The sequence below is a fragment of the Adiantum capillus-veneris genome, chromosome 22 (assembly GCF_014529385.1).
Source record: "Adiantum capillus-veneris isolate H3 chromosome 22, ASM1452938v2, whole genome shotgun sequence".
In the NCBI taxonomy this organism is placed as follows: Eukaryota; Viridiplantae; Streptophyta; class Polypodiopsida; order Polypodiales; family Pteridaceae; genus Adiantum; species Adiantum capillus-veneris.
The window spans coordinates 12,417,116-12,444,058 of record NC_140952.1 but is presented as its reverse complement, the minus strand read 5'-3'; the positions used below and the strand labels follow the sequence as shown (position 1 = coordinate 12,444,058).

Below are 26,943 nucleotides of genomic sequence, written 5' to 3'. Positions count from 1 at the left end.
TCTTCTTCTTCCCGAATCGGAGAGAGACCTCTTTTGGTAGTCTCACAAGGAGGCTTCCTAGGTGTTCTCTCGTCATGGTGATGAGCTTGGAGAATCCCGTGAGCACGGAGCTGCCGTTGCACTTCACTTTGGAGAGATGGATTGCCCATGGCTTGTTGAAGCCTAGAAACAAGATAATTAACAAGCATTGAAGCATCATTAGTAGCTTGCTCATGAGCAAAATCAAAGTTATCAACATTAATTTCACTCTCTTTAATATTGTCAGCCATTCTAACAACTTTTAGGTGTAAACTTTTTAGGTGTACTTTGGCACTTCAAGCCCTAGTTGCTACTCCTCTTTACCCCTTTAGAAAAAGCACTCAAGCTACTGTACCCGCGGCTCGAATACCATTAATTGCAAGGAATAGAAGAGAGGGTCTTTCAACACCAAAACAGCACCGGCTCCTGTCAAGCTTCTAATAGCTCAATAGTGGTTAAGCCGTAGGCAAGCCCCGTAGGACTCCACTATTAAGACCATAGCTCTCGACGGTGATGCCCCGTTAACTGCACAAAGGCAGGCGCACTGAAAGGCTGAAAAATCCCTATTCTACTTACTCACAGGCAATTAATAATACCAACCATTTGTAGCTAGCTTGAGGACCTCCCTTCTTGAGCAAGAAAAGAGAAACCTTGAGCTCTGATACCAATGTAACATTTAATGGCCTAAAATCTTATGTGTAGTGGAAATTAGCATGAACATAGTGAGCATTTCATTAGAGTTGATTCCTAATGAGAATTACAAGAGTGCTTGGGTGGAGAGAGCAACAAAAAGCATAACACCTAGTTAGATAGCATCGACAATACTTTCAAAAGAGAGAGCAATTAAACTATTGACAACAGTTGAGGACCGGATTTGCATGGAGCCGGTCCCCCCTCCAAAAGGCTTTGTATTATGGTTTCTCCCATCAAGAGAGACATTGTACAATACAATTCTTTGTGTTCCTTCAAGACTAGCTAGTGCAATGAAGATGGAAGCTTCATACACCAAGCAAAACACTTAATCAAACACAACTTGAATTATCCCCGTTCTCAGACCCAAGACCTCACACACCTTCGAAGATGGTGAGAGCTAGCAGGGTATGAGAGTAGATTGAGAGGAAAAAGAAGTATCTTACGAGAAAGAAGTACATCTCCTCACATAATCACTCATATTAGCATAGCTTAGCTTAGTAATTAGCTTGGTAGAGAAGATGAGCATGCATTGAAGCTTGGCTCTTGGTTGGATTTGCATCCACATGCCAAGAGAGTGTTGATGTAGGCTTCTATCTCACAAGCTTGGAGTAGGTGATGAGCTCTCCATTAAAGCTTGGGAGGAGATAGAGTATTTTTCCCTTCACACATGGTCAAGTGTGAGAGTGTGAGAGTGAATGCCAAGCAAAAATCAGCCCCCTCTCTCTCTTGGGCGAGCCCTAGCTGCTATGTTAGTCCGGCTTTTACCTTATTGGACCCCCCCAGGTCAAGCCAATAGGGATTAAGCAGCATAAGTGATAGCCTTCTGACATGTGTCCCCCTTTCCCCTTTTGTGAGAGCTTTAGGTAATTAAATAATTAAACTAAACTCTCATTGGACCCCTTTGCCTCCTGGCCAATAGGAATCAGGCAAGCCATGGGGCTCCTGAATGCTCATTGGACCCCTTGGGAGACTGCCCAATAGTCTTCTAGGACACTTAATTCTTATTGGTTTCTTTTATTAAATGTTTTTAAATTAATTAAACTAGATTTACTCTAGCTTAATTCTCATTGGTCCACTTCAAGGGTCTTCCAATAGGAATTGGGCATACCTTGTGGGCATCTGGCCTAGGGAGCTGACATGTGTCCCTCATTCCCTTTGCGTAAAGGGAGCCTGTGTGTGTGTGTGTGGCTTTCTCTCTCATCCCCTAGCTTTGGGGCTCGCCCCCTCCCATGTAGGGATGCAGAAAGACTTTTTGGGCACACACTAAGCATCCAATTTTCCCTAAGGTTGACCTTTGGACACAACCTTTGAATTTTGGAACCTTAGCATTTTGGAAGTCTTAATGGGCTGAACCTTAGGGTCTTTTTAGCCCGTTGTTTCACATGGCTCTTTTGCAGATGGCCCCCCCTTTGGATCCCTATTTTCCCTCCTTTGGATCCCTACTGTGGCCGGTCTGCTAACTTAACCAATATTCTAGCTTTTTCTCCCTTGGCACTTCCCCACATTAAATGATCAGTTTAATATGAGAAAATCATTTAGGAGAATTAGATATTGATTATTATGACAAATTAGCTGTCTCAAGAGATCAGATCCAATTCCAGTGCACAGAGCTCGGCATGGCCGACTTCTTGTCACTGCTTCTAGAAGTCGGCAGAGATGCTCGCCACACGGCACTAGCCAATTTCAATTGAAATTGCTTGACAAGGTCAATTCTCGTTTGCCATGACCTTTGTACGTCGGTACCAGCATTTGTTGGCTACAATTTGGGCATTTTGCATTGAAGATTCCCGCATTTGGACTATGCAATGAGCATACAAACTTGGCGGGGGAATTGGCATTATGACTGCATGTTATTTCATTACATACCAGACAGGCGTATATGATCTACAAGGGTGTATATGAAACACACGATAATTCTCTCTCGTTCAATAGATAGGGCTATGAGCTGCATTTGAGCGAGTTTTTCCTTGACATCTCAAGACAACTAGTTACAGCAGGATGACCAGGTTAGACCACGTTCAATTTTGTTTATTTTTTCATGATTACACCTTTGATTGAAAACTACTACTTTTGTGCAAAGCAAAGTGCTTTGACAATTTTATAGGAAGCAAGGTTACTCCCTTGTGCCAAGGTATTGCCCAATGACTTGGCATCAAGGGCATTGGCACACAAATTCGGGAAACTGGCAAAATAGGGAATCTCAACTCATAGAATCCCTACCAGTCTAATTGTGCAAGGCACTTATGGCTTTTTGCTCTCACGTTTGAGACCATCACTTTTGCCAAGGGTTTAAGATTATGTATGCATGGCATGCTAGCTAGGTGGATTCAATTCTACCGCCTCCTGAAACACGCTTCCGCTATAACACCAGACACTTTGTCAAGGACACGATAAGTTCGCGATTGTTTCACATAATTTTGGTTGCTGTCAACGCACAAAAGCACTAAAAAGAACCTAAATCAAGGACTTAATTCAAAGGCAAAGTGCTATCATTAAGTCACACTGGTGTCATCACAACCACATACATGGTAGGTGGGTCAGTCTATGACTTGTTTTTGTTTTTCTGCTACCTCTCTCGATGAGAGAGTCATAACAGAAAACTGTGGCACGCTTATATGATAAGCTGTATGCTATGCATAAGATGCACACGAGCATGGGCACAACATATACAAAGTTGTCACTTAAGGAAAGTTCTTCATCCCAACATTCTCTCTCTCTCTTATTTCTCTCCATGAATAATCAAAATTTTCTATGCAGTCTTTGATACATGTTTCGGAGTCAGCATGAGCCAAGGTACTCTAACTCTCAGTTAGAAATTGGGCAAGACGCCCTCTACATTAGTTTTCATCGTTTCGTTGATGCAACACTAATTGCCATAAGGGCTACGCGCCATACACGCTAACACTAGCTAAGAGCCATTGTTAGGACAAGGGTAAGACCTAACTATTGGCATTCTTTGGATAACTCTTTTCAAGATCAACCAGATCTACCCAGGGAAGTACACATCAACATTACTACACAAGCAAGAGTCTTGTCATTACGGATGTCTAGGGTGTCATTTTTTCCACTACATGTTTTCAGTGTGACACTCACATTGAGTTTTTTATACTCTTCAACTCACAGCAACTGAGCTCTACAAGGAAGTATCGATGCAGCAATCCGTTGCGACAGCATGGCTGTCCATAAGAGCTCGGCCGTTCACTTGTGTGGATTTCCTTCTCTCTCTACAGCACTACGGCGTGTCTATGGACATACTTTTTTGGGGTAAGACCCGGTGGGTGATTGTTACATGACCCCATAGGCATTGAGGATCACAGTTGATCTCTCCCAGTTATACTTTCAAGGAAAGAATTCCGCAATCTACCACACGCGGTAGCGGACAGACACACTTTTCAAGTTGATTCCAATCATTTTGTACACGATTGACTATGTTGGTTATCGTTATCTGCTAGTTGAGCAGTTTCTACAAAGAGTCTTACCACGGGGTTTGACTATGTAGATTCTAATCCAAGGGCTTGAGCATGGGATACAACATGGTCTAGGAACTCAAGGAGTTCGGTTTAGCGAGTGTGGAGCAAGATAATGAGGGTCCCTCTCACTCTTGTCGCGGAGTGTTTTGCAGTTCCTCCACACACACGTACATCTTGTACTTGATGGATGTCACTTTTTCGGCCATCCTTATTTCAGACATATTCCACATGTGGTGAATATGAGTCTCTGGGACTGACACTGGCGCCTAATTCTTAATGATGTGTCGCGACGAAGTCCCTACGTGCTGGTCGCATCCGTTTATTAGACCATTTGGAGCACACCGTATCAGGAACAATTTTAGTGGCCAAAAATTGTCGGGTACTCAGTACAGACTCGATGCGATGACAAGTGCTGCGAAACCACCTTAACGGAGGGTCGTTTCTACATATAGCCAAGTATGCTAAGTTACTGAGAATCTCTCATGGTTGGTACCTAGGTGTGACTGATCTTTCACATTCTATTATGGTCAAACTCTTGTTGAAAGGCTTTCACTTACGTACCGGGAAAATTCTCGTCATGGAATTGCGGTTTGGATAAATTTGTGTTAAATGCATGCATACTAGGTGTTATGGGCCCTAGTGTTTAACACTGATTTATTTGGAGCGGCATGTCAATTCATGGAATTTATTCTCTCTGCACCTTTTTCAACTGCATGTGAAATCTCTCCTGCAGATTTATTATGAGTTTACACCCTGCCATACAAGGCACTGGCTCAGGATGGGTGTCTATGGGTGGATGGTCTAAACTCTAGGAGCTTACTCCAGTCCACCCGCTTTCAACCTAGTTGGTTGTCTTCACTCTATATAAAATATATGGCTGGATACTCAATGATCGAGTCCTAGTTTATTGACAGTCGAGGAAGACTGTCTGTAAGTGGTTGGGGAACAACACCTCACTCTTACTGCTGCTATTCATCTCGTGTTGGATGGGCAACTTATAAATATTTCTTTTGCTAAAGGATCTGCTAAGAGCATATGTTAGCACAACGCATTTCTGAATAGATGATTTTCTCCCTATTCTAAAATTTGTTTAAATACGGTTTTCAAATTTGAACACCTGTTGTGGTAGGGTTGGAGATTGTTTCAATAGTTTCATACGTCAAGGACTTACCAGGTGTGCTGACAAAGTATGTTGGCAAGTAACCTTCATTAGGGATGAACATGTAGTTCTTTGTGTTCCAAACTATTCAGAATTCTAACAAGAGGACACTCCCTATCTATGAACTTTTCAAGATACTCACGCGAGTAGGAAATCTGGCTCACAACTGCATGGAAAGTTACGCCAAGGTTTCCTTGCATTATTCCAGTACCTTCAGAAGATCTGAAAACTGGTTATGCCTTTGGACAACTCTTAGTTGTGGTTACTCCTTTACAGTACTCAAGTAAGTTATAAATGGAGTTACCATTTAGACCCAAGTGGTTGCAAAAGGACAACAATGTTCAAAATCAAGATGTTGCTCTTGGATGCATTGAACCTCCTCACTGCACCAATTATCGGTCATACAGACAACTGGCTCACGTATGGGACGTCAATAAAGAAAACATCAGTATCCTTAAGAAGATATATATTTGTGTTTTCGAGGACGAAAACTCTTCCTTAAGGGGGGAGTAATGTTAGGACAAGGGTCCTACGGGGCAAGGCCCAACCTAGGGGGTTAGGGACCTAGGCCAAGGGCCTGGATTGGACCAGTGTGGACTGGGGATCCGCTTAGGGCAAGAGCTAGGAGCTAGGCCTATATAAAGGGCAATAGGGAGGAGGATCCTATGTCTCAGTTCCCTAGGTCTTATAATGCGTAGCCTCAATACATACCTATTTTGAGTGAGACAAGGTAACTTTTTAGGCATCATGGTGGTGAACCTACAGCCCCTTCTCTCTCTCCCCCCCCCCCCTAAGTACGGTATATACATCCCCAAATTTCGGGGCACCCCCTATTATATACTCTTATAGAAGTTCTAACAAAACCCCTATTGTGCACTCACGTGCCACCATACATAAGGTACTAGTGAATCCCCTGAGATTGAAGCACCATTCATTATAATTCAAAATTTGATAGGAAAATGCCTTACTCATAAGTTCCTTCTTCTCATTTGAGGGGCTACAAAATAGCATTATCAATACCTGTGTAGTTACTTGAGTGTGATGCATTATTATCCAACGAATTTATGACACGAATCATAGAGACAAAAATACCATTATATGTACCATTCACTTCAAGAAACATAAAAATACCATTGTATGTACTATTCACTTCAAGAAACATACATGAGCATAATGGCTAGGACACATCGCATACGACAAGGTCTTGGGTTTAAGTCATAGTAGCATTAGATTCGAGATCCAAACTCTCTTGTCATAAAAGAACATCTCACTTTTTAGAGGGGAACTATGTTTGAAAATAGGCATCACACACTGTCAAGAATCTTGGCCGTCGTTGTGAATGTGAACTCGATGTGAAGTTATGTATGAACAAGGTATACAGTGATACACTACTCATGAACTCTACAAGTTGTGTGCAGTGCACCCCTTCATAGTGTAAAGTTGGTGTGAACTTTGCATGGACGAGACTCATTGGGGACGTGAAGGTAATCATTATAATGTCCAAGTTTGTGTTAATCATTAAAGCGCATGCTCTAGCACAATGGTAAGGTACTCGTCTCGGGATTGGGATGTTATGACTTCAAGCCCCTCCCACCCTCGTGACTAAACGGCACGTGGTCTTGAATGAAGACTCGGCCATGGGATCAAGAGCGGATGAGGAATGGGGGGGATCTCGAGGGGATCGGACGATGAAAAAAAAATTGGTGGTGGGTCACCCCCGACCAGACGGGCGCTGTGGCCGGTTGGTGAGCTAACCGGGTGCGCATGTTCATTTCGATGAAATGGATGCGTGTTCACGTGTACTTATGCTTGTTTGAGTTTACACCTTGGATGTCCGAATTTACAAAATATGTCCGAATTTACTTTTTAAGCATCCGACGGTTGGGCGTGCCTTTGCTTTTGTGCGTGCAATACTTGACCGTGGATCCCATGGCGGGGTCTTCATTCAAGACCCCGTCGTGAGGCCCACTTCCACTCCCACCCCCTTGCCCAAATTGGTAAGTTGAACTATCCCCATTCATTGATGGCTGTAGATTCCCCCAAAAAGCCGGTTGTCCAATAGTGCCTTGGCCGAACGAGTGTAGTAGTATGAGCTCGAGCTGAGGTCGCTTCACCAATTATCTGTGCATAATTGCATGAGCAGGAATAGACAAAGCGAGTCAAAATGTTGGCGCAGCGAAAGCTCCACTCTCTTGGGGGGGAGCATGACAGTTCGGGGGACCTGTCTCCTTCTATTCGCGCCTTATCCTCCGCTTCATGGCGGCCATACTCTCGCGTTATAGGTTCTTTATCTCTCAAGAGCTCTTCAGAGTCGTTCAAACTTCAAGTGAGCAGCAACGGAGTTGTGGGCGCCGACCAGTTGCCTGGTGTCTCGCAAAGGGTTTGGGCTTCCTCTTCCTCCTTGCCTTCATATGAAGGCGCCCGGATTAAGGTGATTGGCGTGGGTGGAGGGGGTAACAATGCCGTCAACAGAATGATCGGTAGTGGCCTCCAGGTGCTCTTCTGCCTCCAATGTGCTTCGTTTTTGGTTTATGTTTGCCAGGCATTTACAATATTGTTTTAGCATCAAACACAAACGGTCAAGCTTAGTTCTCAGTCTGATATGTTCAAGAACGCTGGAAGAATAAGGTCACCCATCCAAATGAAAGAGAACATTTAGCTGACCTATGTTAGTTTCACAGAGACATGTAGGAAATGTTAATAGGTTTCTCATTCCCTGCCAACATATGTCCCTATATAATAACAAAAAATGACTGTCCTGGTTTGTTCCATGTCCCTATGCTTCCACTGCATCTATTATCCTTTGGATTTGGATGGAGAGCTGGTCCATCTGTCTTTTTCTTGGTTACTATTTCAACGATTTGAGCATGAGGAAAGATACACAGTACCTGCAGGAGTCTAGCCAGCGTATAGAGAGCCAATTTTGGGCCCGACAAGGCTGAAAATGACCAAGAAAAAATATATCCAGCTTTGGAAGCTCCCACCTGAGGCTTCTCTTGCACAGTTCTTGCGGTTCGACCTTCGAGATTGGATCCTTGATAGTGGTGTTTACGGCACATGACACCTTCGAAGGATTTGCTATCTAACATGCGATAACACTGGGTTTCTGTCTTTCTCAATGACAAGTCGGAGATATTGATTCACAGCAAGGGCACTATGGAGTTGATCCCGGACGGCAGAGGGGGGATGTAGGTCTCCAAGGTTCTTTTATGTTCTACAGTTGGCTTCCATCTTATGTTGGTGCACGAGGTGTGCAAGTTAGGGATAAAAATGGTCTTCACGGAGCATTTGGTTGAAAAATGGGATCTTGATTTTGGCAAGGAGGAGGGGGCGCAGTGGGGCACGGTCTCTACCAGCTTGGGGCACTCTCCTCGGTATAACGGACTCTCCTAGAGTTTTAGATTCTTGTCCTGTGGTGGCTCCAATATCTCTAATGATAGATTAGAGAGTGAGGGTTGTTTTGTGGCTCTGCACGACTCTACCTAAGGTAGACGTATTGTTGCTAAATTGGCTTTATCTGAAAGAAAAATAATTCTAAATGAATTATTGGATTTACAAGTGAGAGGGTTTTCTCGCTTGAGAGACCATAAAAAATAATTCTAAATGAATTACTGGAGTTATAAGGGAGAGGGTTTTTCTCACTGGAGACATTTGAGTATAGATATTTCTAGTGCATTGTTCAGAGTAATGACGGGAGCACCGTGAACGGAATATCTGTAAGGCCATCGGGTGCTTATGATGCGTCACATTGGATGGGTAACAGGGAGCATCGGGAAGAAGTATTTGACCATTCGGGAATGGACATCTTTGATGCGTCATAGGATGGGTGACATAGCGCATTGAAGGAGATCGTACCGTTAGTTTCGTAGGAAAGGACTTGGTGATGGGTATTCTTGATGCGTCACAAGCTGGGTGACGAGGGCATCAAAAAGGGAATATTACATAGTCGGGAGGAAATTCCGAACTGTGTTAGAATTGTCCACAAGGATGAAGATGGGTTCAGAGGAAACTTTGAGGAAAAACAAATGCTTTTTGAGAAAGCGGGTTGCTTTTTGGGAAAGTTGATGCTTTCCTGCGAGAAAGTCGATGTTTGCATCTAGAGACGCTTGGGAATGTCCATTTGTGCACGTGGTTGCATCCAGGGACGCTTGGGAAATGCTGTGTAAGCATCGTTTTCAACTTATAAAGTTTTATTGAGTTTTTGGGCAGGCTCATACCATTTTTAAATAGGTTGGCTGTCCACTTAATAAGTGGGTAGCCACCCTTTAAAAAAAGAAGAGCAAAGCACAAAAATTAACCAGCGCTCCCTTCTTCTTGCTTTTGAAAGCAGCAAATGATTCCCCTCTTTCTCTTGCTAGTGTAGCCAAAGCAATCCCTCTCTTCCTCTCTGTGGCACCTCTCCCCCTCCCCTATTTCCGCCGGCAAGACTGCCTCTATTCCTGCCTTCTGCTAGGAACTACAAAAGTAGACTCTTGTCAAAGTCGACGATGCGGAAGCGTAGAGATCAAGGGGAGAAAGCACGAGAGAGAGATAGACAGAGAAAGAGAGAGAGAGTCTCCTGAACCAACCAACCTTGGCAATGAATTGATGATAATTGGGAGAGGGTCATGATAATTGGGAGAGGGTCACTGGGGTGGGTACAATCTTCATGTGTAAGGTGCAGCGGTTGACCTGAACCTTAGACTTGAGATAGCTTGTCCACATGGACATAGGATTAGATGTGCACGTATATCCCCTCCCTTTTAAAGTGAGGTATTGTTAGGTGCGGCGGAATGATTGTTGTGCTTTGCTCAAGATGATTGCTCTGAACTGTGCTCAAGGTTCCTTTTAGTTCTTATGGAAGGGATAGCCTTCCGTTCTTAATGGAAAGTGCTATGATCACAAACAAAGTGAATGGACACTGTGCGTGCAAGTGAATGAGACTGAGAGATAGAGAGAGAAGAGAGATACGACACTAGAGACGTTGTAAAACCCTCCTTTGAAGGCCCCACTCTCGTTGGCGAGAATGGTCTACTATTGATTGCACAATCTGGTACAAATGGTATGCATGAGACTGATGCAACTTGGACTATGCCGACGACGACGACGACGGTGGTGACGACGACGACTTGATGGCTGAAATCTGTGGTCTTCTAATCGCTGAATTTCGGGACTGTTTCGGTGGCTGAAAATGACTGTTTTGGCTGCATTTTCATGGCTGAATTTGGGATCTTTGCAATGCTTCAAGGGGTTACTCTGCTACTGTGTCTAGTGCTGAAATCGATGTGGATCTGCTGCAGTTTGGGGCTGAAAGTTAAAAACGCTGATGCATGGCTGATGTTAGCAAAAACGCTAATGCTGATCTGGGTCGGAAACCAAAACGCTGATGATGGCTGCAATTGGAAAACGCTAGGGCTGCCTGATGATGGGGGCGATCATGCAATGGGTGAAATCGTTGGGAATCTGCTGTTGCCGGCGGTAACTGCAAGAGAAAACGCTGGCTGATGCATATGTCCAAAAACGCTAGGGGATCTGATGGTGTGGCGAGGTTGGGAGTCCAAAAACGCCAAGGTGCTGAGGGGGTACTCCTGAGAAGTTGCCTGTTGAGCAGGAAGCTCCTGCTGCCTCTTCTGCTAGAAAGTGCTAACTTGGGTTTGCTTATATATTAACTTAGCAAAATTGCCCTACCTACTTTTGTTGGAAAGTCATTTAAAAATAATAAGTGAAAATAACCAAAAATAGGAAAAATAGGCTAAATGTACTGGAAAAATCCCATGATTGAATCTGATGGATTCTGAAGGGAATACTGGTGATCATGCTGTGTGCAACCAGAGGATATGCATCTATGCTAAGTGACTGGGCATTCACGGTCTACGAATAGACTCACAAAAGTGCCAGATCACTGCTAATCTGCAAGTCATTGTCAATCAAATCATCATCATGCTTCACACAATCATGCAAATCCTGTGTGTCATGCTTTGGAGAAGAAGAGACTGAGAGAGTCTCCTTTCCCCAATCTCTTGCATCTGTGCCTGAACTTGAGAATAGAGTCGCCAGAACTCTTTGTTTTGTCGGTCGCTCTGTTCTTGTATTGCTTTGTTCTCACGATCAAATTCTGCTTGTCTTGCTTTGGCTTCCAAACGTGCTTGCTCGCTCTCACGCGCTATGGCTGCCATTCTTTCTTGGTACCGGCGCTCTATGGCTGCCATGTCTTCTTCGTGGGCTTCTTTCTGCTTCTCTTTCTTGGTCCAACTCCTCCATAGGAGTTAGTGCAATCTTTGTCGTAGATGGAAAAGGGAGAGGGTCTGAAAAACCTCCTGGTGGGGAAAATTCCTCTTCGCCTCTCCCTCATGCTCATCACCTCCAAGCGAAGTATCCATTCCGCTTCGAGTGATGACCATTATGCAATCGTGGGTTCTTGGGATCCTGGGTTCTTAAGTTCACGAGGAACTTGGGTACTTGGGGGTCTTGGTTCTTGGGTTCTTGGGTTCTTGAGGATCTTGAGGTTCTTGAGGTTTTCTTTCGCTTGCAAATCGGTTTGAGAAGGATCTTCTCTTCACCGGAGTTCTACTCTTTTCCGCGGGTGCACCCCTTGGCGGCCTTGCGCTCACACCAAGGTTGCTTTTTCCCACCTCACGTCGATTGGCCGGCCGCTAAGTGCATGGTCCGCGCTCAATGAGTGAAAAGAGACACAAGGGGAGGTTGGACAAGCCCTTCTTTCTTGGGATTCCTGTCACTCTTCAAAAAACACGATTAGGAATCGACACGCCCAAGCGAACTTGGGTTCGTGCGACCTCAACAAGCAAAAAAATTCTTGTGGTTCTTGTGGTTCTTTCCTTGAGTGATACAAAACACTGCCAAAGCTCTGATACCAATGTTAGGTGTAGCGGAATGATTGTTGCGCTTTGCTCAAGATGAGTGCTCCGAACTGTGCTCAAGGTTCCTTTTAGTTCTTATGGAAGGGAGAGCCTTCCGTTCTTAATGGAAAGTGCTATGATCACAAACAAAGTGAATGGACACTGTGCGTGCAAGTGAATGAGACTGAGAGATAGAGAGAGAAGAGAGATACGACACCGGAGACATTGTAAAAGCCTCCTCCGAAGGCCCCACTCTCGTTGGCGAGAATGGTCTACTATTGATTGCACAATCTGGTACAAATGGTATGCATGAGACTGATGCAACTTGGACTATGCCGATGACGACGACGGTGGTGATGACGACGATTTGATGGCTGAAATCTGTGGTCTTCTAATCGCTGAATTTCGGGACTGTTTCGGTGGCTGAAAATGACTGTTTTGGCTGCGTTTTCATGGCTGAATTTGGGGGATCTCTGCAATGCTTCAAGGGGTTACTTTGCTACTGTGTCTAGTGCTGAAATCGATGTGGATCTGCTGCAGTTTGGGGCTGAAAGTTAAAAACGCTGATGCATGGCTGATGTTAGCAAAAATGCTAATGCTGATCTGGACCGGAAATCCAAAACGCTGATGATGGCTGCAATTGGAAAACGCTAGGGCTGCCTGATGACGGGGGCGATCATGCAATGGGTGAAATCGCTGGGAATCTGCTGTTGCCGGCGGTAACTGCAAGAGAAAACGTTGGCTGATGCATATGTCCAAAAACGCTAGGGGATCTGATGGTGTGGCGAGGTTGGGAGTCCAAAAACGCCAAGGTGCTGAGGGGGTACTGCTGAGAAGTTGCATGTTGATCGGGAAGCTCCTGCTGCTTCTTCTGCCAGAAAGTGCTAACTTGGGTTTGCTTATATATTAACTTAGCAAAATTGCCCTACCTACTTTTGTTGGAAAGTCATTTAAAAATAATAAGTGAAAATAACCAAAAATAGGAAAAATAGGCTAAATGCACTGGAAAAATCCCATGATTGAATCTGATGGATTCTGAAGGGAATACTGGTGATCATGCTGTGTGCAACCAGAGGATATGCATCTATGCTAAGTGACTGGGCATGCACGGTCTACGAATAGACTCACAAAAGTGCCAGATCACTGCTAATCTAGACTAACTGGACTGATTGAACCCTGTCATGCTGTAGCTTGTCTACGGACACATAGGGTTGGATGTGTCACGTGACAGGTATTGGTACCGAGCTGCATGGCTTCCTTGTAGTCTGCCAACAACTCTGGACAATCTCTGAAAAATTCTTCATCAATCCACACTGCCTCGTGGGTTCCTCGATTCTTGAACTTCAAAAAGTAATGTCCGACTTGCTTCTTTGAGCCATGGCGAAACCGATGCAACAACACTTGCTCCGACTCCATGACTTCAGCTTCATCGATGATCTCGGGCTCTTCTTCTTTAGAAATGTCCTTCGGAGGTGTACGCTGATATACTTTGAACCAAGAAACATGGAAAATGTTGTGCATTGACCATAAGTTAGGCAATTGCAATTTCATAGAAACCTCATCGATCTTTTTAATGACAGGAAATGGACCATACATTCTGAAAGACAACTTAGGACACTTCTTTCCGACTTGCTTAAGACGTTGCTTCACGATTCTTAATAACACCAGACATACTATCTAATTCACCAAATTTTTGTAACAGCTTGGTTTCATAGGTCATTTTGGCCTTTTGAAGATGTTAATATATTATTTCATTTCATTTCATCTCTCTCTCTCTCTCTCTCTCTCTCTCTCTCACTCTCACACACACACACACACACACACACACACACACACACACACAGTCACAGATTAACTTCCGACTCCTAGTGCGGCGGAAGAAGATAGCATTTTGGGCTCGACTAGAGCAGGACCTATACCAGCTATTCTTGAGTCAGGACTCGCGAGAGGCATGATGGCTGTTTCATGAGCCATCGCCCCCCCCCCCCCCACCCCACCCACCCCCCTGCCATTACCTCTATAGAAACCTGGGGTCAGTATGCATCATCTTTGTACACAGTTCCTGGACAGCCGCCCCTTCCCTACCCCCTCGATCCTTGCCCACACACATGTGCTTTTTTCACCGTTGAGATGGTGAAGAAGGCCATTGACAGGATGAGGACTGGGACTCGGGAGAGCATATGATCATGATGGCTTAGTGGCTGAGCATTTCATGCATGCAAGAGATCTACTAGCAGAGCTTCTAGCAATTATGTTTAATCGTGCCATGTATGAGGGCTTGCCTGATACGTGGAGCCTACTATCTACGATTGTACCTATCTTCAAGTCAGGAGACCCTATGGAGCCTGGGAATTATGGCACTATCATGATTGGACACACATTGGCACGGTTGTACGCATCCATTCTTGAGCAGCAGCTGAGTAGATGGGCACAGAGGGAGGGAATGCGTGCAGCTTGGCAGACAAGGTTCAGGAGAGGTTCTTCTACTCTTGACATATCTTGACACTCAAGGCCATCATTGAGGAGGGAAGATCCCATGGGAGACGGATCTATTGTTGCTTTGTGGACTTCCGCAAAGCATTTGACACAATACCCAGAGCTAGATTGATGCGCAGATTACAGGAGATGGGAGTACCCACAAAGCTCATTTGGGGGATCATGGCATTGTACAGACCAATAGTAGGGCATGTACGCACCTTAGAGGGTCCATCTACACCGGTTCACTCCACTATTGGGGTGAAGCAAGGCTGCCTGCTCTCTCCTACTCTATTTGGTATGTATGTGGATGAGGTTTCTGACTACATTGAGAGAGATTGTGATAGAGGTGCACCGCTGGCAGGGACATGGATTCCGCTATTGTTATAATGTGATGATATTGTGTTTATCTTCGACTCTCCAGAGGGGATGCAATGTCACTTGGATGCTTTGCATGTGTTTGCCCATGAAAGTGGTTTGTCTGTCTGTCACCAGCGTGTGACTACTATCTATCCTTTTTGTTGATTTCTTTCTTATTATCTATTTACTTTCACTTTTTGGAAACACCCCTCGGGAAATCTAACTGCCATGCATTGCATAGCTAGTGTGGAACTGTCCAGAGGGAGTCCAGGCCTGAGGGCAAGAGAGCACTAAGGTTGGACAAGGACTATGGTTAGCCAAGTGGGGTCATTGACTAGCCAAAGTGGAATCCTTTGCTACAGAGGCTACATTTCAGTTCTGGATGTGGCCACAGTGTACAAAGAGGGTCGGATGACCTAGAAAGATACAATGGCAGCATCTCCTAAAATTTAGGGAACTGCTATTTTGGGACCTGAAAATGTGTTGACGTCATTACCTCCGGAATGACAAGGGGAACATTTTCTTACTCTGCTGTGAAGTCAACTGGGCAACCGGTTGGGAGATTTTTAGGCGGCAACCCCGAAACGGGAAAATGCTTGTAAATGTGCCAAGTGGCACATTCTGGACCCTGGTGCACTTGCCTCATGCAACAAGAAGTGGCGCTGAATTTAGGAGGGGGAGAGCCTCATTTTCAGTTTTTGTCACAGGTTAAGAGCTATGGAGTGCTTGCTTACCCTCATATGCACAGTGCGGTGCCAGGAGTGATGCCCTGCACGCTACGCACTGCCCTCTCTCTCCCCTTTGGCAGTATGTTATGCCCCTCTAGTGGGCTCTTCATTTGACCAATGTACAGTTGTGTGGGTTCATGCGCGATTGCCGAGGCGAGAGCCTCTTGCACAGGTACTGGATTAGCTAGCGGCTAATCCCCCGCAGGTACAGGTGAATTCGGAGAGGTTTCACGCCAGAAATCTCGTCCGATTCAAAGGGCAAGTAGCCCTACAGGTGCGGGAGCTCGAGGACTTGCTACGGATGCGACCGGCACGCGAAACGGAGCCCGAAACAGTAAATTACAGCCTGCTGTGTATTTTTGCAGGTTTAGGGTTTTGGCCCTAAACGGACCCTAATACCCCCAGGAGGTTCGGGGACGCAAGGGGACCGCTGTACAGGCGATCTGGCGCATTTTCAGGGCTGAAAACAGAGAATCCAGCGTGCTGCAGATTCTCGCCAGGTTTTGCAAAGTGCCCGTATGCGTCGGGAAAATCATTCAATGCGTGGGAATACTGACTGTGAAGGGTCCTAGTACAGTTATGCTGCAGAAATCAGGCCGGAACAGTTGAAATTCAGCCAAGTTTGTGCGGGGCAGCTTGTAGGGATCCACAACATTTATTCCCTCTTTTAAACAATAAAGAAATACCGAAAGGGGCGCCTAAGTTAGGGGCCAATCTGGTGTCGGTCTTCTCATACAGGTGCATTCTAGCATCTGTATCCCATTCCCCTCTCATGTGTCACTATAGCATAGGTATAATAGACGACTAATAATGGGTGAAAGCTAAATCAAGGTTTGAAGTAAAGTCTACCGCCCTTTTTGGATTGAACAGGCCGGTTACATGGTTCCATCGACGGGACTAAATCACTTTTTCCCATAGAAGTGAGCCTTGGTCAGTTTTGGGCTTGAAGACATAGGGGATCATAGACTAGACACAGGGAATTGCAATTATGGCTGACAGACCAGATGATGTGACTGAAGAGGTTTCCTCTTCACAGGGTCAACAGACACATGAAGTGGGTGAGTCCTCAAGACCACCACAAACAGATGACGATATATTCAGGACCTAGTTGGCTACTGCTGTGGCTATGTTCACACAAGTAATGCAGAACCCGAGGTTTTTAGCCTTTCTGCAACCTCCTGTTCCGTCTCAGCAAGTTGGGTCACTGGATCATATTCAAAAGCCTGTTAAGGCTCGAGCAGAGGTGATTCATATCGCACAGTCAATGGAAACACCTGTACACTTGACGGAGAACATGCAGTCTCCACAACCTATGCCTAAGGTGCAAGAACAGGTGGCTGAGATGCCAGTCTTTCAAGCTGTACCAGTTCAGCCTGCCACCTTTTAGTAGCCTATAGCTGGTTCTAATGGGCAGGGAAGCAACCTACAGGCTATGCAACAGGTCTTCCCACCACCTTCAGTACACCCTGGCTATTTTGGAGGTGGATCGGTATTCCAGAGCATGGCTGGTCATGCACCTGGAAATCAGTTTTACACTCCAGGAACAGTGTTCGGGGGTGCTCAAACCATGATGCCTAACCCGATGTATGGTGTCACAGGCATGCTACCAGGGTTTCAAAGCACTCAGGGCCAATTTGGGATGCCACAGGCAAATTTTGGTATGGCTGGAATTACAAATCAACAGCCAAATATGGCATTTCCAGGTCAAGTTAATAGCGGCCAAGGAACACAGATGAACCCTAATAGTGTTCCCATGTTTCAGTCACTTCCATATGACAATTTAACGCCGCTGGAGAGGCCAACTCCGTACAAAGAAGGTGGCAAAGGTGTGTCTTTCACGACCTTTACAGGGTTTGATGATAGGAAGAAGGCTCTCTCATTCCTCCAGCAGTTTGACAAGGCCTATGCAGGGGGAAACTTTACAGAGGCTTCAAAGGTCCGCAAGGCAGCCACTTTCTTGACAGGGAATGCGGGACAATGGTGGACAACTTTATTGCTTCAAGGGCAAGCTCCGTCCACATGGATTTACTTCAAGCAGATTTTTGCAGCAGCATGGTTATCTGATGACTTTGAAGCATATGTCATGACAGAATGGCACCAGCTAAATGCTGCCACTTGCAGAAATCTGGATGATTACAATCGGAAGTTTTGGAAAGCTCTACTTCCAGTAACTTCCTATAGGTTTGTGCCATTGACAGAACAGATTGAAAAATACTGTTGTGGCCTACCTAAAGGATTGAGAAAGTACTGTACGAAGACAAAAGTCACTACTTTGACGCAGCTCATCGAGGTAGCAAACATTGGCAATGGTTTGCTCAAGGGAGAAGATTGTGAATTTAACACTGGCGTCAAGGCAGGATCAGGCAAGAAAAATTCAGCCAAGAAGCACGTTTCCAATGAGGCTCCTAAAGGGACTCAGGAGTCAGCCAACGCAGGGAAAGACAAAGCTACGGCTGAATCAGAAAAAGGACCAGCAAAGAAATGGAAAAGATGTTTTCCTCGCAAGTCAGAAGAGCAAAAGAAGGTCCTGAGGAGAGAGAACAAATGCTTTATATGTGAGCAGCCTGGTCACATTGCTTACAATTGTCCTACAAAAAAAAGGCCAGCTGATTCTGATGACAAGGAAGACAAGAAAGGAAAGAAGCCCATGGCTGGTCTAGTGCCAGATATGGTGGGCGACAAGCCAAATTCAGATGCAAGTGAGCTTTGCAGAGCATGGGGAAAGGTCAGGGATCAAACAGTGCTTATCTTCTTTGATCCAGGTGCCAAAGCCAACTTCATTTCCCCAGAATTGGCTTCAAAGTTGAGAATCAGACCTGAAGAGATGGGGTATACAGCAGAGGCAGGTTTGGCATGTCCTGGCCATACAGAGGTTGTGACACCCATCATTGGAAAGTTGCGTCTACATATCGAGTCCTATGTAGATGCTGAAGAATTTTACATCATGCCACTGGACGGATGTGATGTGTTGTTAGGTATTCCTTGGTTGTTTCGTGTACAAAGAATCATGGATGCCTACAACAAAAAGATCACTGTACAGAGCAGGGGAAAGACTCACATTCTGGATGTAAAGCTTAAAGGGGAGTCTATTCCTACTGTATCAGCTTCTGCTATTACTTCTGTAATGAAAAAGCATCTTTCTGCGTACTTGGTTTTTGCGCGTGAAGTGTCAGATTGTGATGAATCAAATTTATCTGTGCTAGATAAAGAAAGGTCAATGTTTTTACAACAGTATAGTGACCGTTTTTCCGATTCATTACCGTTTCAATTACTGCCAGAGAGACCCGAGGACCATGCGATAGATTTGGTGCCAGGCAGTAGCCCACCAAATAAGCCTCCGTGCAGGGTTAGTGCGGCTCAGCAGAAAGAGATAATGGGCCAAGTACAGGAGTTGTTAGAAAAGGGGCTGATTCAGCCCAGTTAATCTCCATTCTGTTCTCCAGTGTTGTTGGTGCAGAAAAAGGATGGCTCATGGCGTATGTGCATCGACTACCGTGCACTGAATAAGAATACCATCAAGAATAGGTTCCCTATACCTAGAATTGATGATATTATGGACAAATTAGAAGGAGCAGCTATGTTTAGCAGGATAGATCTAAAGAGTGGGTACCATCAGATTCGCATTAGATCAGAGGATGTGCACAAGACTGCGTTTAGAACGACGTTTGGCCTTTACGAATTTTTAGTGATGCCCTTTGGTCTCACAAATGCTCCTGCTACGTTTAATAGGATGATGGACAGAATTTTCCGTCCACACCAGCAGTTTGTTGGTACATTCTTTGATGACATGATAGTCTACTCAAAGAATGAAGAGGAGCATAGGCATCACTTGGCCATTGTGTTCAAAGAGCTACGCAGTCATAGGTTGCTCATCAATGCAAAGAAAAGTGAGTTTTTTCTGGAAGAGATTCACTTTCTGGGACACATTGTCTCAAAGGATGGTGTCAGAATGGATCTTGCAAAAGTTGAAGCGATCAAGTCATGGCCAAATTTGAAGACGGTGCATGATATCCGAAGCTTTTTGGGACTATGCTCCTATTACAGACGGTTTATCCGAAATTTCGCTGAGATTGCTTCACCTTTACATGCTCTTCAAAAGAAGGCAGTCACCTTTAGATGGACACAGAAAGAGATTTTAGCTTTTAATCTCTTAAAGGAAAAGATGACTTCAGATCCAGTCATTGTGTTGCCAGATCTTAGGAAGTCATTTGTTGTCCAGTGTGACGCCTGTGGTAGTAGCATTGGTGCAATGCTAATGCAAGATGGCAGGGTAGTAGCCTATGAGAGCAGAATTTTGCAAGGGCCAGAGATGACCATGCAGGTCTATGAGAAAGAGTTACTGGCTGTGATTCATGCGCTCTTAAGTTGGAAACACTACCTGCTAGGTGCAGATTTCGTTGTCCAAACGGATCATCAGACCTTGCGATACTTCTTGACACAAACAAAGTTATCTGAGAAGCATATGCGATGGGCAAATATTTTGTCCATGTTTCATTTTCAGATTGTGCATGTGGAAGACAAGAAGAACGTTGTGGCTGATGCCTTGTCAAGGAAGCCACAAATTTCAGCTGTGTCGATTCCTTATCATCATGAACTTGATGATATGAGGGAACAGTATGCAAATGATGAAGATTTTGCAAGGGTCTTCGAGCAACTAATGGATGGACAACGTCATGAACACTATCTTCTTAAAGACGGGTTCATGATGATGCATGGCAGATTGTGTGTCACAAAGCCATTGCGACGCAAAGTTATGGAAGAGAGTCATGTCCCACCGTATGCAGGGCATCGTGGTATCGATGCTACAGTTAAAGCGGTTGAGACATTCTTCTACTGGCCTACATTGAGAAGAGATGTGGATGCCTTTGTGCGAGAATGCCTAATATGCCAGAAGGTCAAGTTTGACAGGCAAAAGACACCAGGGTTATTGCAACCACTACCTATTCCAGATAAACCATGGGAAAGTATTGCTATGGATTTTATCTTTGATCTTCCGAGAACGCAGACAGGAAACGATGGTATTTGGACCATTATTTGCAGATTCAACAAACAGGCTCATTTTATTCCTGTCAGGAAGAAGATAAAGCCAGATCAGATGGCACGCTTGTTTATGAGCAATATTTTCAAGTATCATGGCATGGCACAGTCGATTGTTAGCGACCGTGATCCACGCATGACAAGTTTGTTCTGGAGAGACTTGTTTGAGAATATGGGCACAACACTCAAATTCTCTTCGTCATTTCATCCTCAAACAGATGGGCAATCAGAAGAGGCAAATTCTACTGTCCTAGATCTGCTGAAGTGTTATGTGTCAGAGCATAAAGGAAAGTGGGAGCAGTATTTGCCATTGGTGGAATATGCATACAATAATACAGTGCATTCATCAACTGGCAAGGCACCCTTTGAGATAGTTGAAGGTGGCAAGAAAGTTCCTCCCATACTGCATACAAAGGACAAGATATTTGAAGCAGATAAGTATGTTCAGGACATGGATGAAATGTACAAGAAGGTCAAAGTGGCCTTAGAAAGGACTCAGGCAAAGCAAAAGAAAGCAGCTGATCGTCACCGTCGTGAAGTGGTATATTCACTTGGTGATTGGGTGCTTTTACGCTTTGAAAAGGCAAGGTTAAAGAAGATGAAGGGCAAGGAAAGACTGTTTCCAAAGCTCAGCATGCGTTACTATGGGCCTTTTCAAGTATGCGACATAATCAGTGATGTTGCATATAGGCTGAAATTGCCTGACAGTTGGAAGATTCACAATGCGTTTCATGTGAGTCTTCTCAGACCCTATGTGGGTGATGTGCCAGAAGATATGCCAGCTGAAGATCAGCCGGAAGTCGAGGAACTTGACGAGATCTTGGTCCCGGAACAGATTTTGGCACACAAAGAAAGGAAAGTGAAAGGCAAGGTTGCTAGGCGTTACTTAGTAAAGTTCAGAAACTATCCACCAATGGATGCTAAGTGGATGGAAGAAGGTGAACTTGCAGAGTCACCAACTGTGTTATCACTTTACCTGGAAGCTTTCAATTTGCAACCTACCTTGACCCCTTGAGTTTCAAAGCTACATGGATTGTCAGTGTGACAATGGCTTCTGAAACAAATGATGTACATGGTATTTAAAGTGAGCTCAAATGAAATACCTGTTACATGAATGTTAGAGCTGTACAGATTGTCAGTTTGGCAATTGCTCTTATGGAATGTCCAAAAGTTTGGTTAGTGCTATAGAAGTGAGTATTTCTTGTCAGTTTGTCAAGGATACAGTGATTGCTTCTATTGAAGAGTACATGTGTAACTGCATTCTTAAACTGTCGGTTTGGGTATGCTCGAAAGTGTTACGGGATCCAACGTGTACAGGAGGGGGAGAGCCTCATTTTCAGTTTTTGTCACAGGTTAAGAGCTATGGAGTGCTTGCTTTCCCTCATATGCACAGTGCGGTGCCAGGAGTGATGCCCTGCACGCTACGCACTGCCCTCTCTCTCCCCTTTGGCAGTATGTTATGCCCCTCTAGTGGGCTCTTCATTTGACCAATGTACAGTTGTGTGGGTTCATGCGCGATTGCCGAGGCAAGAGCCTCTTGCACAGGTACTGGATTAGCTAGCGGCTAATCCCCCGCAGGTACAGGTGAATTCGGAGAGGTTTCACGCCAGAAATCTCGTCCGATTCAAAGGGCAAGTAGCCCTACAGGTGCGGGAGCTCGAGGACTTGCTACGGATGCGACCGGCACGCGAAACGGAGCCCGAAACAGTAAATTACAGCCTGCTGTGTATTTTTGCAGGTTTAGGGTTTTGGCCCTAAACGGACCCTAATAACCCCAGGAGGTTCGGGGACGCAAGGGGACCGCTGTACAGGCGATCTGGTGCATTTTCAGGGCTGAAAACAGAGAATTCAGCGTGCTGCAGATTCTTGCCAGGTTTTGCAAAGTGCCCGTATGCGTCGGGAAAATCATTCAATGCGTGGGAATACTGACTGTGAAGGGTCCTAGTATAGTTATGCTGCAGAAATCAGGCCGGAACAGTTGAAATTCAGCCAAGTTTGTGCGGGGCAGCTTGTAGGGATCCACAACATTTATTCCCTCTTTTAAACAATAAAGAAATACCGAAAGGGGCGCCTAAGTTAGGGGCCAATCTGGTGTCGGTCTTCTCATACAGGTGCATTCTAGCATCTGTATCCCATTCCCCTCTCTTGTGTCACTATAGCGCAGGTATAATAGACGACTAATAATGGGTGAAAGCTAAATCAAGGTTTGAAGTAAAGTCTACCGCCCTTTTTGGATTGAACAGGCCGGTTACACTGTCAACCTTGGTAAAACCAAGGTCATGGCATTTAATGCCACCCCACAGTGGATCAGGAGGTCAGCGTCCGCATTCACATACGGCTAGGAGACAGTGGAGTATACAAATGCTTACACTTACCTTGGAGTGGATTTTAGTGGACCGGCCTTTTCATTGAGGAGAGCAGCAAAGACTAGATTGACAAGAGCCCATGCGGCATTGGGTAGATTGGAGAGGATGTGTTCATAGGTTGAGTTTCAGCAGCCTCGGACGAAGCTTTGGCTCTTTGACACTCTGGTGGCTTCTGACTACATTGAGAGAGATGGTGATAGAGGTGCACCGCTGGCAGGGACATGGATTCCACTATTGTTATAATGTGATGATATTGTGTTGATCTCTGACTCTCTGGAGGGGATGCAACGTCACTTGGATGCTTTGCATGTGTTTGCCCATGAAAGTGGTTTGTCTGTCAACCTTGGTAAAACCAAGGTCATGGCATTTAATGCCACCCCACAATGGATCAGGAGGCCAGCGTCCGCATTCACATATGGCCAAGAGATAGTGGAGTATACAGATGCTTACACTTACCTTGGAGTGGATTTCAGTGGACCGGCATTTTCATTGAGGAGAGCAACAAAGACTAGATTGACCAGAGCCCATACTGCATTGGGTAGATTGGAGAGGATGTGTTCACAGGTTCAATTTCAGGAGCCTCGGACGAAGCTCTGGCTCTTTGACACTCTAGTGGCTTCTGCATTGCTCTATGGAGCTAAGATAGTGGGGCCTTTGTTGGATCATCACGGGAGGACAGGTCGCACTGATGGATGGGGGGACATGGAGAAGCCTCTGGTCTCTATGATCTCGTGGCTCATTAGAGCCAAGGCTTCAGTACCACGTGCCATTATCCGAGCAGAGCTAGCTGCCTCCCCACTAGTGGTTGAGGTGCTCACTAGATCTGTCTCCTTCATACACTGCATGTGGGAACTTCCTAGAGACAGATACGCCCGCCTTGCACTTGAGTCCTCTCGATAGTTAGCCATGCAGGGAGATACAACATGTTGGTATGGGGAGATGACATCATGGTTTCAGGCGCATGGGTTCAACATATACAGATTGCCCCCCTTCTAGTACTCACTGGATGCACCCTCTCTGACTCTTACACAGTCCGAGATCACCAGGCTCATCCGCCAGGACCTGACTTAGCTAGACACCAAGAGGACATGGATACAGCCAGCACAAGAGCTGGGCACGAAGATGGCTTTCTACAGAGAGCACCTTCTCCAGCTTACGGAGGACGGTTTTGTGACGAGGCCCAGATACATGGACACCCACTTGTCTCATGGAATACGATGTGCTATTGGCCAGATACGCACATCTTCACACCAATTGCGGATTGAGATTGGGAGATACAACGGAGTACCAGCAGAGGCTAGGACATGTCCCCATGTGACATGGAGCCTGAGACAGAGTTGCACTACACATGCCACTGATACGAGGCCGCTTCCACTGCTTGTTCAGAGAGGGCTTTGGACCACTCTCCAAAGTCATGAGGTACGAGGATCGGAGATGCCTAGGTGTAAGCTGCAGCGGAAGTGAATGCTGAACTTTGCTCAAGATGAGTGCTCCGAATTGTGCTCAAGGCTCCTTTTACTTACAGAAGGGAGAGCCTTTCGTTCCTTTAGTGAGAGAGTGCAAATGATCACAAACAGTGGATAACACTGTGCATGAAGGTACTGAGACTGAGAGATAGAGAGAGAAGAATACGACACGAGAATGTTGTCAAACCCTCCTCCAAAGGCCCCACTCTCTATGGCGAGAGCAGTCTACTATTGATTGCACAAATCTCTACAATGCTTGGACTTGCCGACGATGTCGACGACGATGAGGAGGACGACGAGACGGGCTGAAATCTGAAAACGCTAATGGCTGAAATCTGCAAATCTTTATCTGCTGAATTCTGACTCTATGTCGGTAACGACGGCGATGACGACGATGCATCGAGGACGCCCTGAAAACGCAGATGTTGAAATCTGCGTTTTCCGGACTGAAGCTGCAAACTTCGGTGGATCTGATTGTTGTCGGGGGATTTGTATTCGAAAGGTGAGCCGGGAAGGCACGGGGCCTCTGGCTGTGAGAGGTGCGAGGAAAAGAGTTGCAACAGACACAATTAATGGAGACAAAGCTTAAAACAGACAGCTTGATCCAGATTCCAAAGCTTGATAACTCAAAACAAATAATCAACAGTATCCCTGCTTAATCAAATATTAATAGAGGAGTTTATGCTCCTTACAAGGTTTAACCTGCCTTAATCCAGATGCTAATGAAGAAAATGAAGCTTCAATAATGATGATAATATCTAGTCCGATGATAACAGTACCAAATATGATCCTTTGCCTTAATTGGTCTGCCAAACTTGCCTTGATCTTCTTCGTTTTCCCCCTGCTACTTCAAGGTCGAGAGAGAGTTGATTTTCTCTTCAGCTATTAATTTTAACTTAAAATTGGCTTGTTAGCAAGCCCTTATTACTGTTGAATAATCATGTAGGATTCAAATAAACCTGATTGGCGTCCCTTTGCTCATTTTCTTGTCATGGAAGCGGAGCTGCACGACACCGTGCGGCGAGGATCTGTTGCAGGAAGGTGAGATCTGCGAGGTTTGGGACTTCTACTACGGGGTCTATGTGCTGAAAATTGAAAACGTTGAGGCTATGGGTGAATCTGTCGCCGTGGATCTGCAAAACGCCGAGGCTGATCTGCAAATCAAAAACGCTGGGCTGAACTGAAGATTGATGCAAAAACTCTAGGCTAATTGCTGGAGTCTGCTACCGCCGGAGCTGATCTGCAACTGCAAACGCCAGGGCTGAATCTTGATGGAAACGCTAGGTTGCTGCAGCAGAAAACGCTAGGTATCTGCTCCAAAAATGCTAGGTGGTCATTGTTGGGGAGTCTTGCTGAGAAGATGCCCGTTGAACACTCGGTTCCTACTGCCTCTTCTGCCTGGATTTGCTAGTGCTAGCTTTTCTTATATAGTGCCTGACTCAAATTGCCCTACCCTTTCCCAACAAAAGTCACTTAAAAATAATAAGTGAAAATTGGCTAAAATAGGGAAAATAGGTCTATGCACTATAAAAATGCTCCTGATGGGTTCTGATTGAAATCTGATGATCATGTTGTGTGCAACCAGAGGATATGCATATACTCTAAGTGCCTGGACATGCACGATCTGCGAACAGACTCACAAAAGTGCAAGAACACTTCCTAAGCTAACTGAACTGAACCCATGTCATGAAGTAGCTTGTCCATGTACACATAGGATTAGATGTGCACATGACATCCCCTCCTTTTCAAAGTGAGGTATTGGTATTGAATTGTATGGCGTCGAGGGAGATCGCCAATAGTGTCTGGAATCCTGGAAAGGACTCTTCGCCGGCCCACTCTGATGCGTGGGTCATACGATACTTAAACTTCATAAAGGTCTGCAACGCTTGCTTCTTTGGGCCGCGTCCAAAGCGACAGTCATCTGTGGCTCCTTCAATCTTCAACTTCGTCTATAGTCATGCGGCTACCTTCTTCAAGAATCTCCGAGGATGAAAATTCCTAAGACCACTTCCAACACAAAAACATGAACATACCCATTCTATGTAAAGTGACTGGAAAAATTCTAGTCTTCTTTAGAGATTGTGCATGCAATGTAGATGAACATACAGACGGAGTGCCAAACCTTTTATCAAACACATGCAAACAATGGGGTCGAATCTTGACTTTTTGATCTAATTCAATCAACTGTGGCAAATCACAATGGAAATGCCGATGCTTGATGCTCAATCCTTCCCGTGCTCTTTCGGATACTGTGTCATGCCAAGGAAGAGACATGGAATGTGAATTCCTTGGGTGCAAACATTTCATCTTTTCATGAGTAATTCGCATACATCCG

General features: G+C 45.2%; 1 protein-coding gene across 1 annotated transcript in view; it reads left to right on the top strand.

The window, feature by feature from the left end:
- The first annotated feature begins 7,419 nt into the window (after positions 1-7,419).
- LOC147428917 (cell division protein FtsZ homolog 1, chloroplastic-like) overlaps positions 7,420-26,943 on the top strand; it is a 38,881-nt gene continuing 19,357 nt past the window's right edge. The window contains exon 1 of the mRNA XM_086496183.1: positions 7,420-7,834. Coding sequence (XP_086352309.1) covers positions 7,505-7,834 — 330 coding nt within the window. The 5' untranslated portion in view covers positions 7,420-7,504. The remainder of the gene's footprint in view (positions 7,835-26,943) is intronic.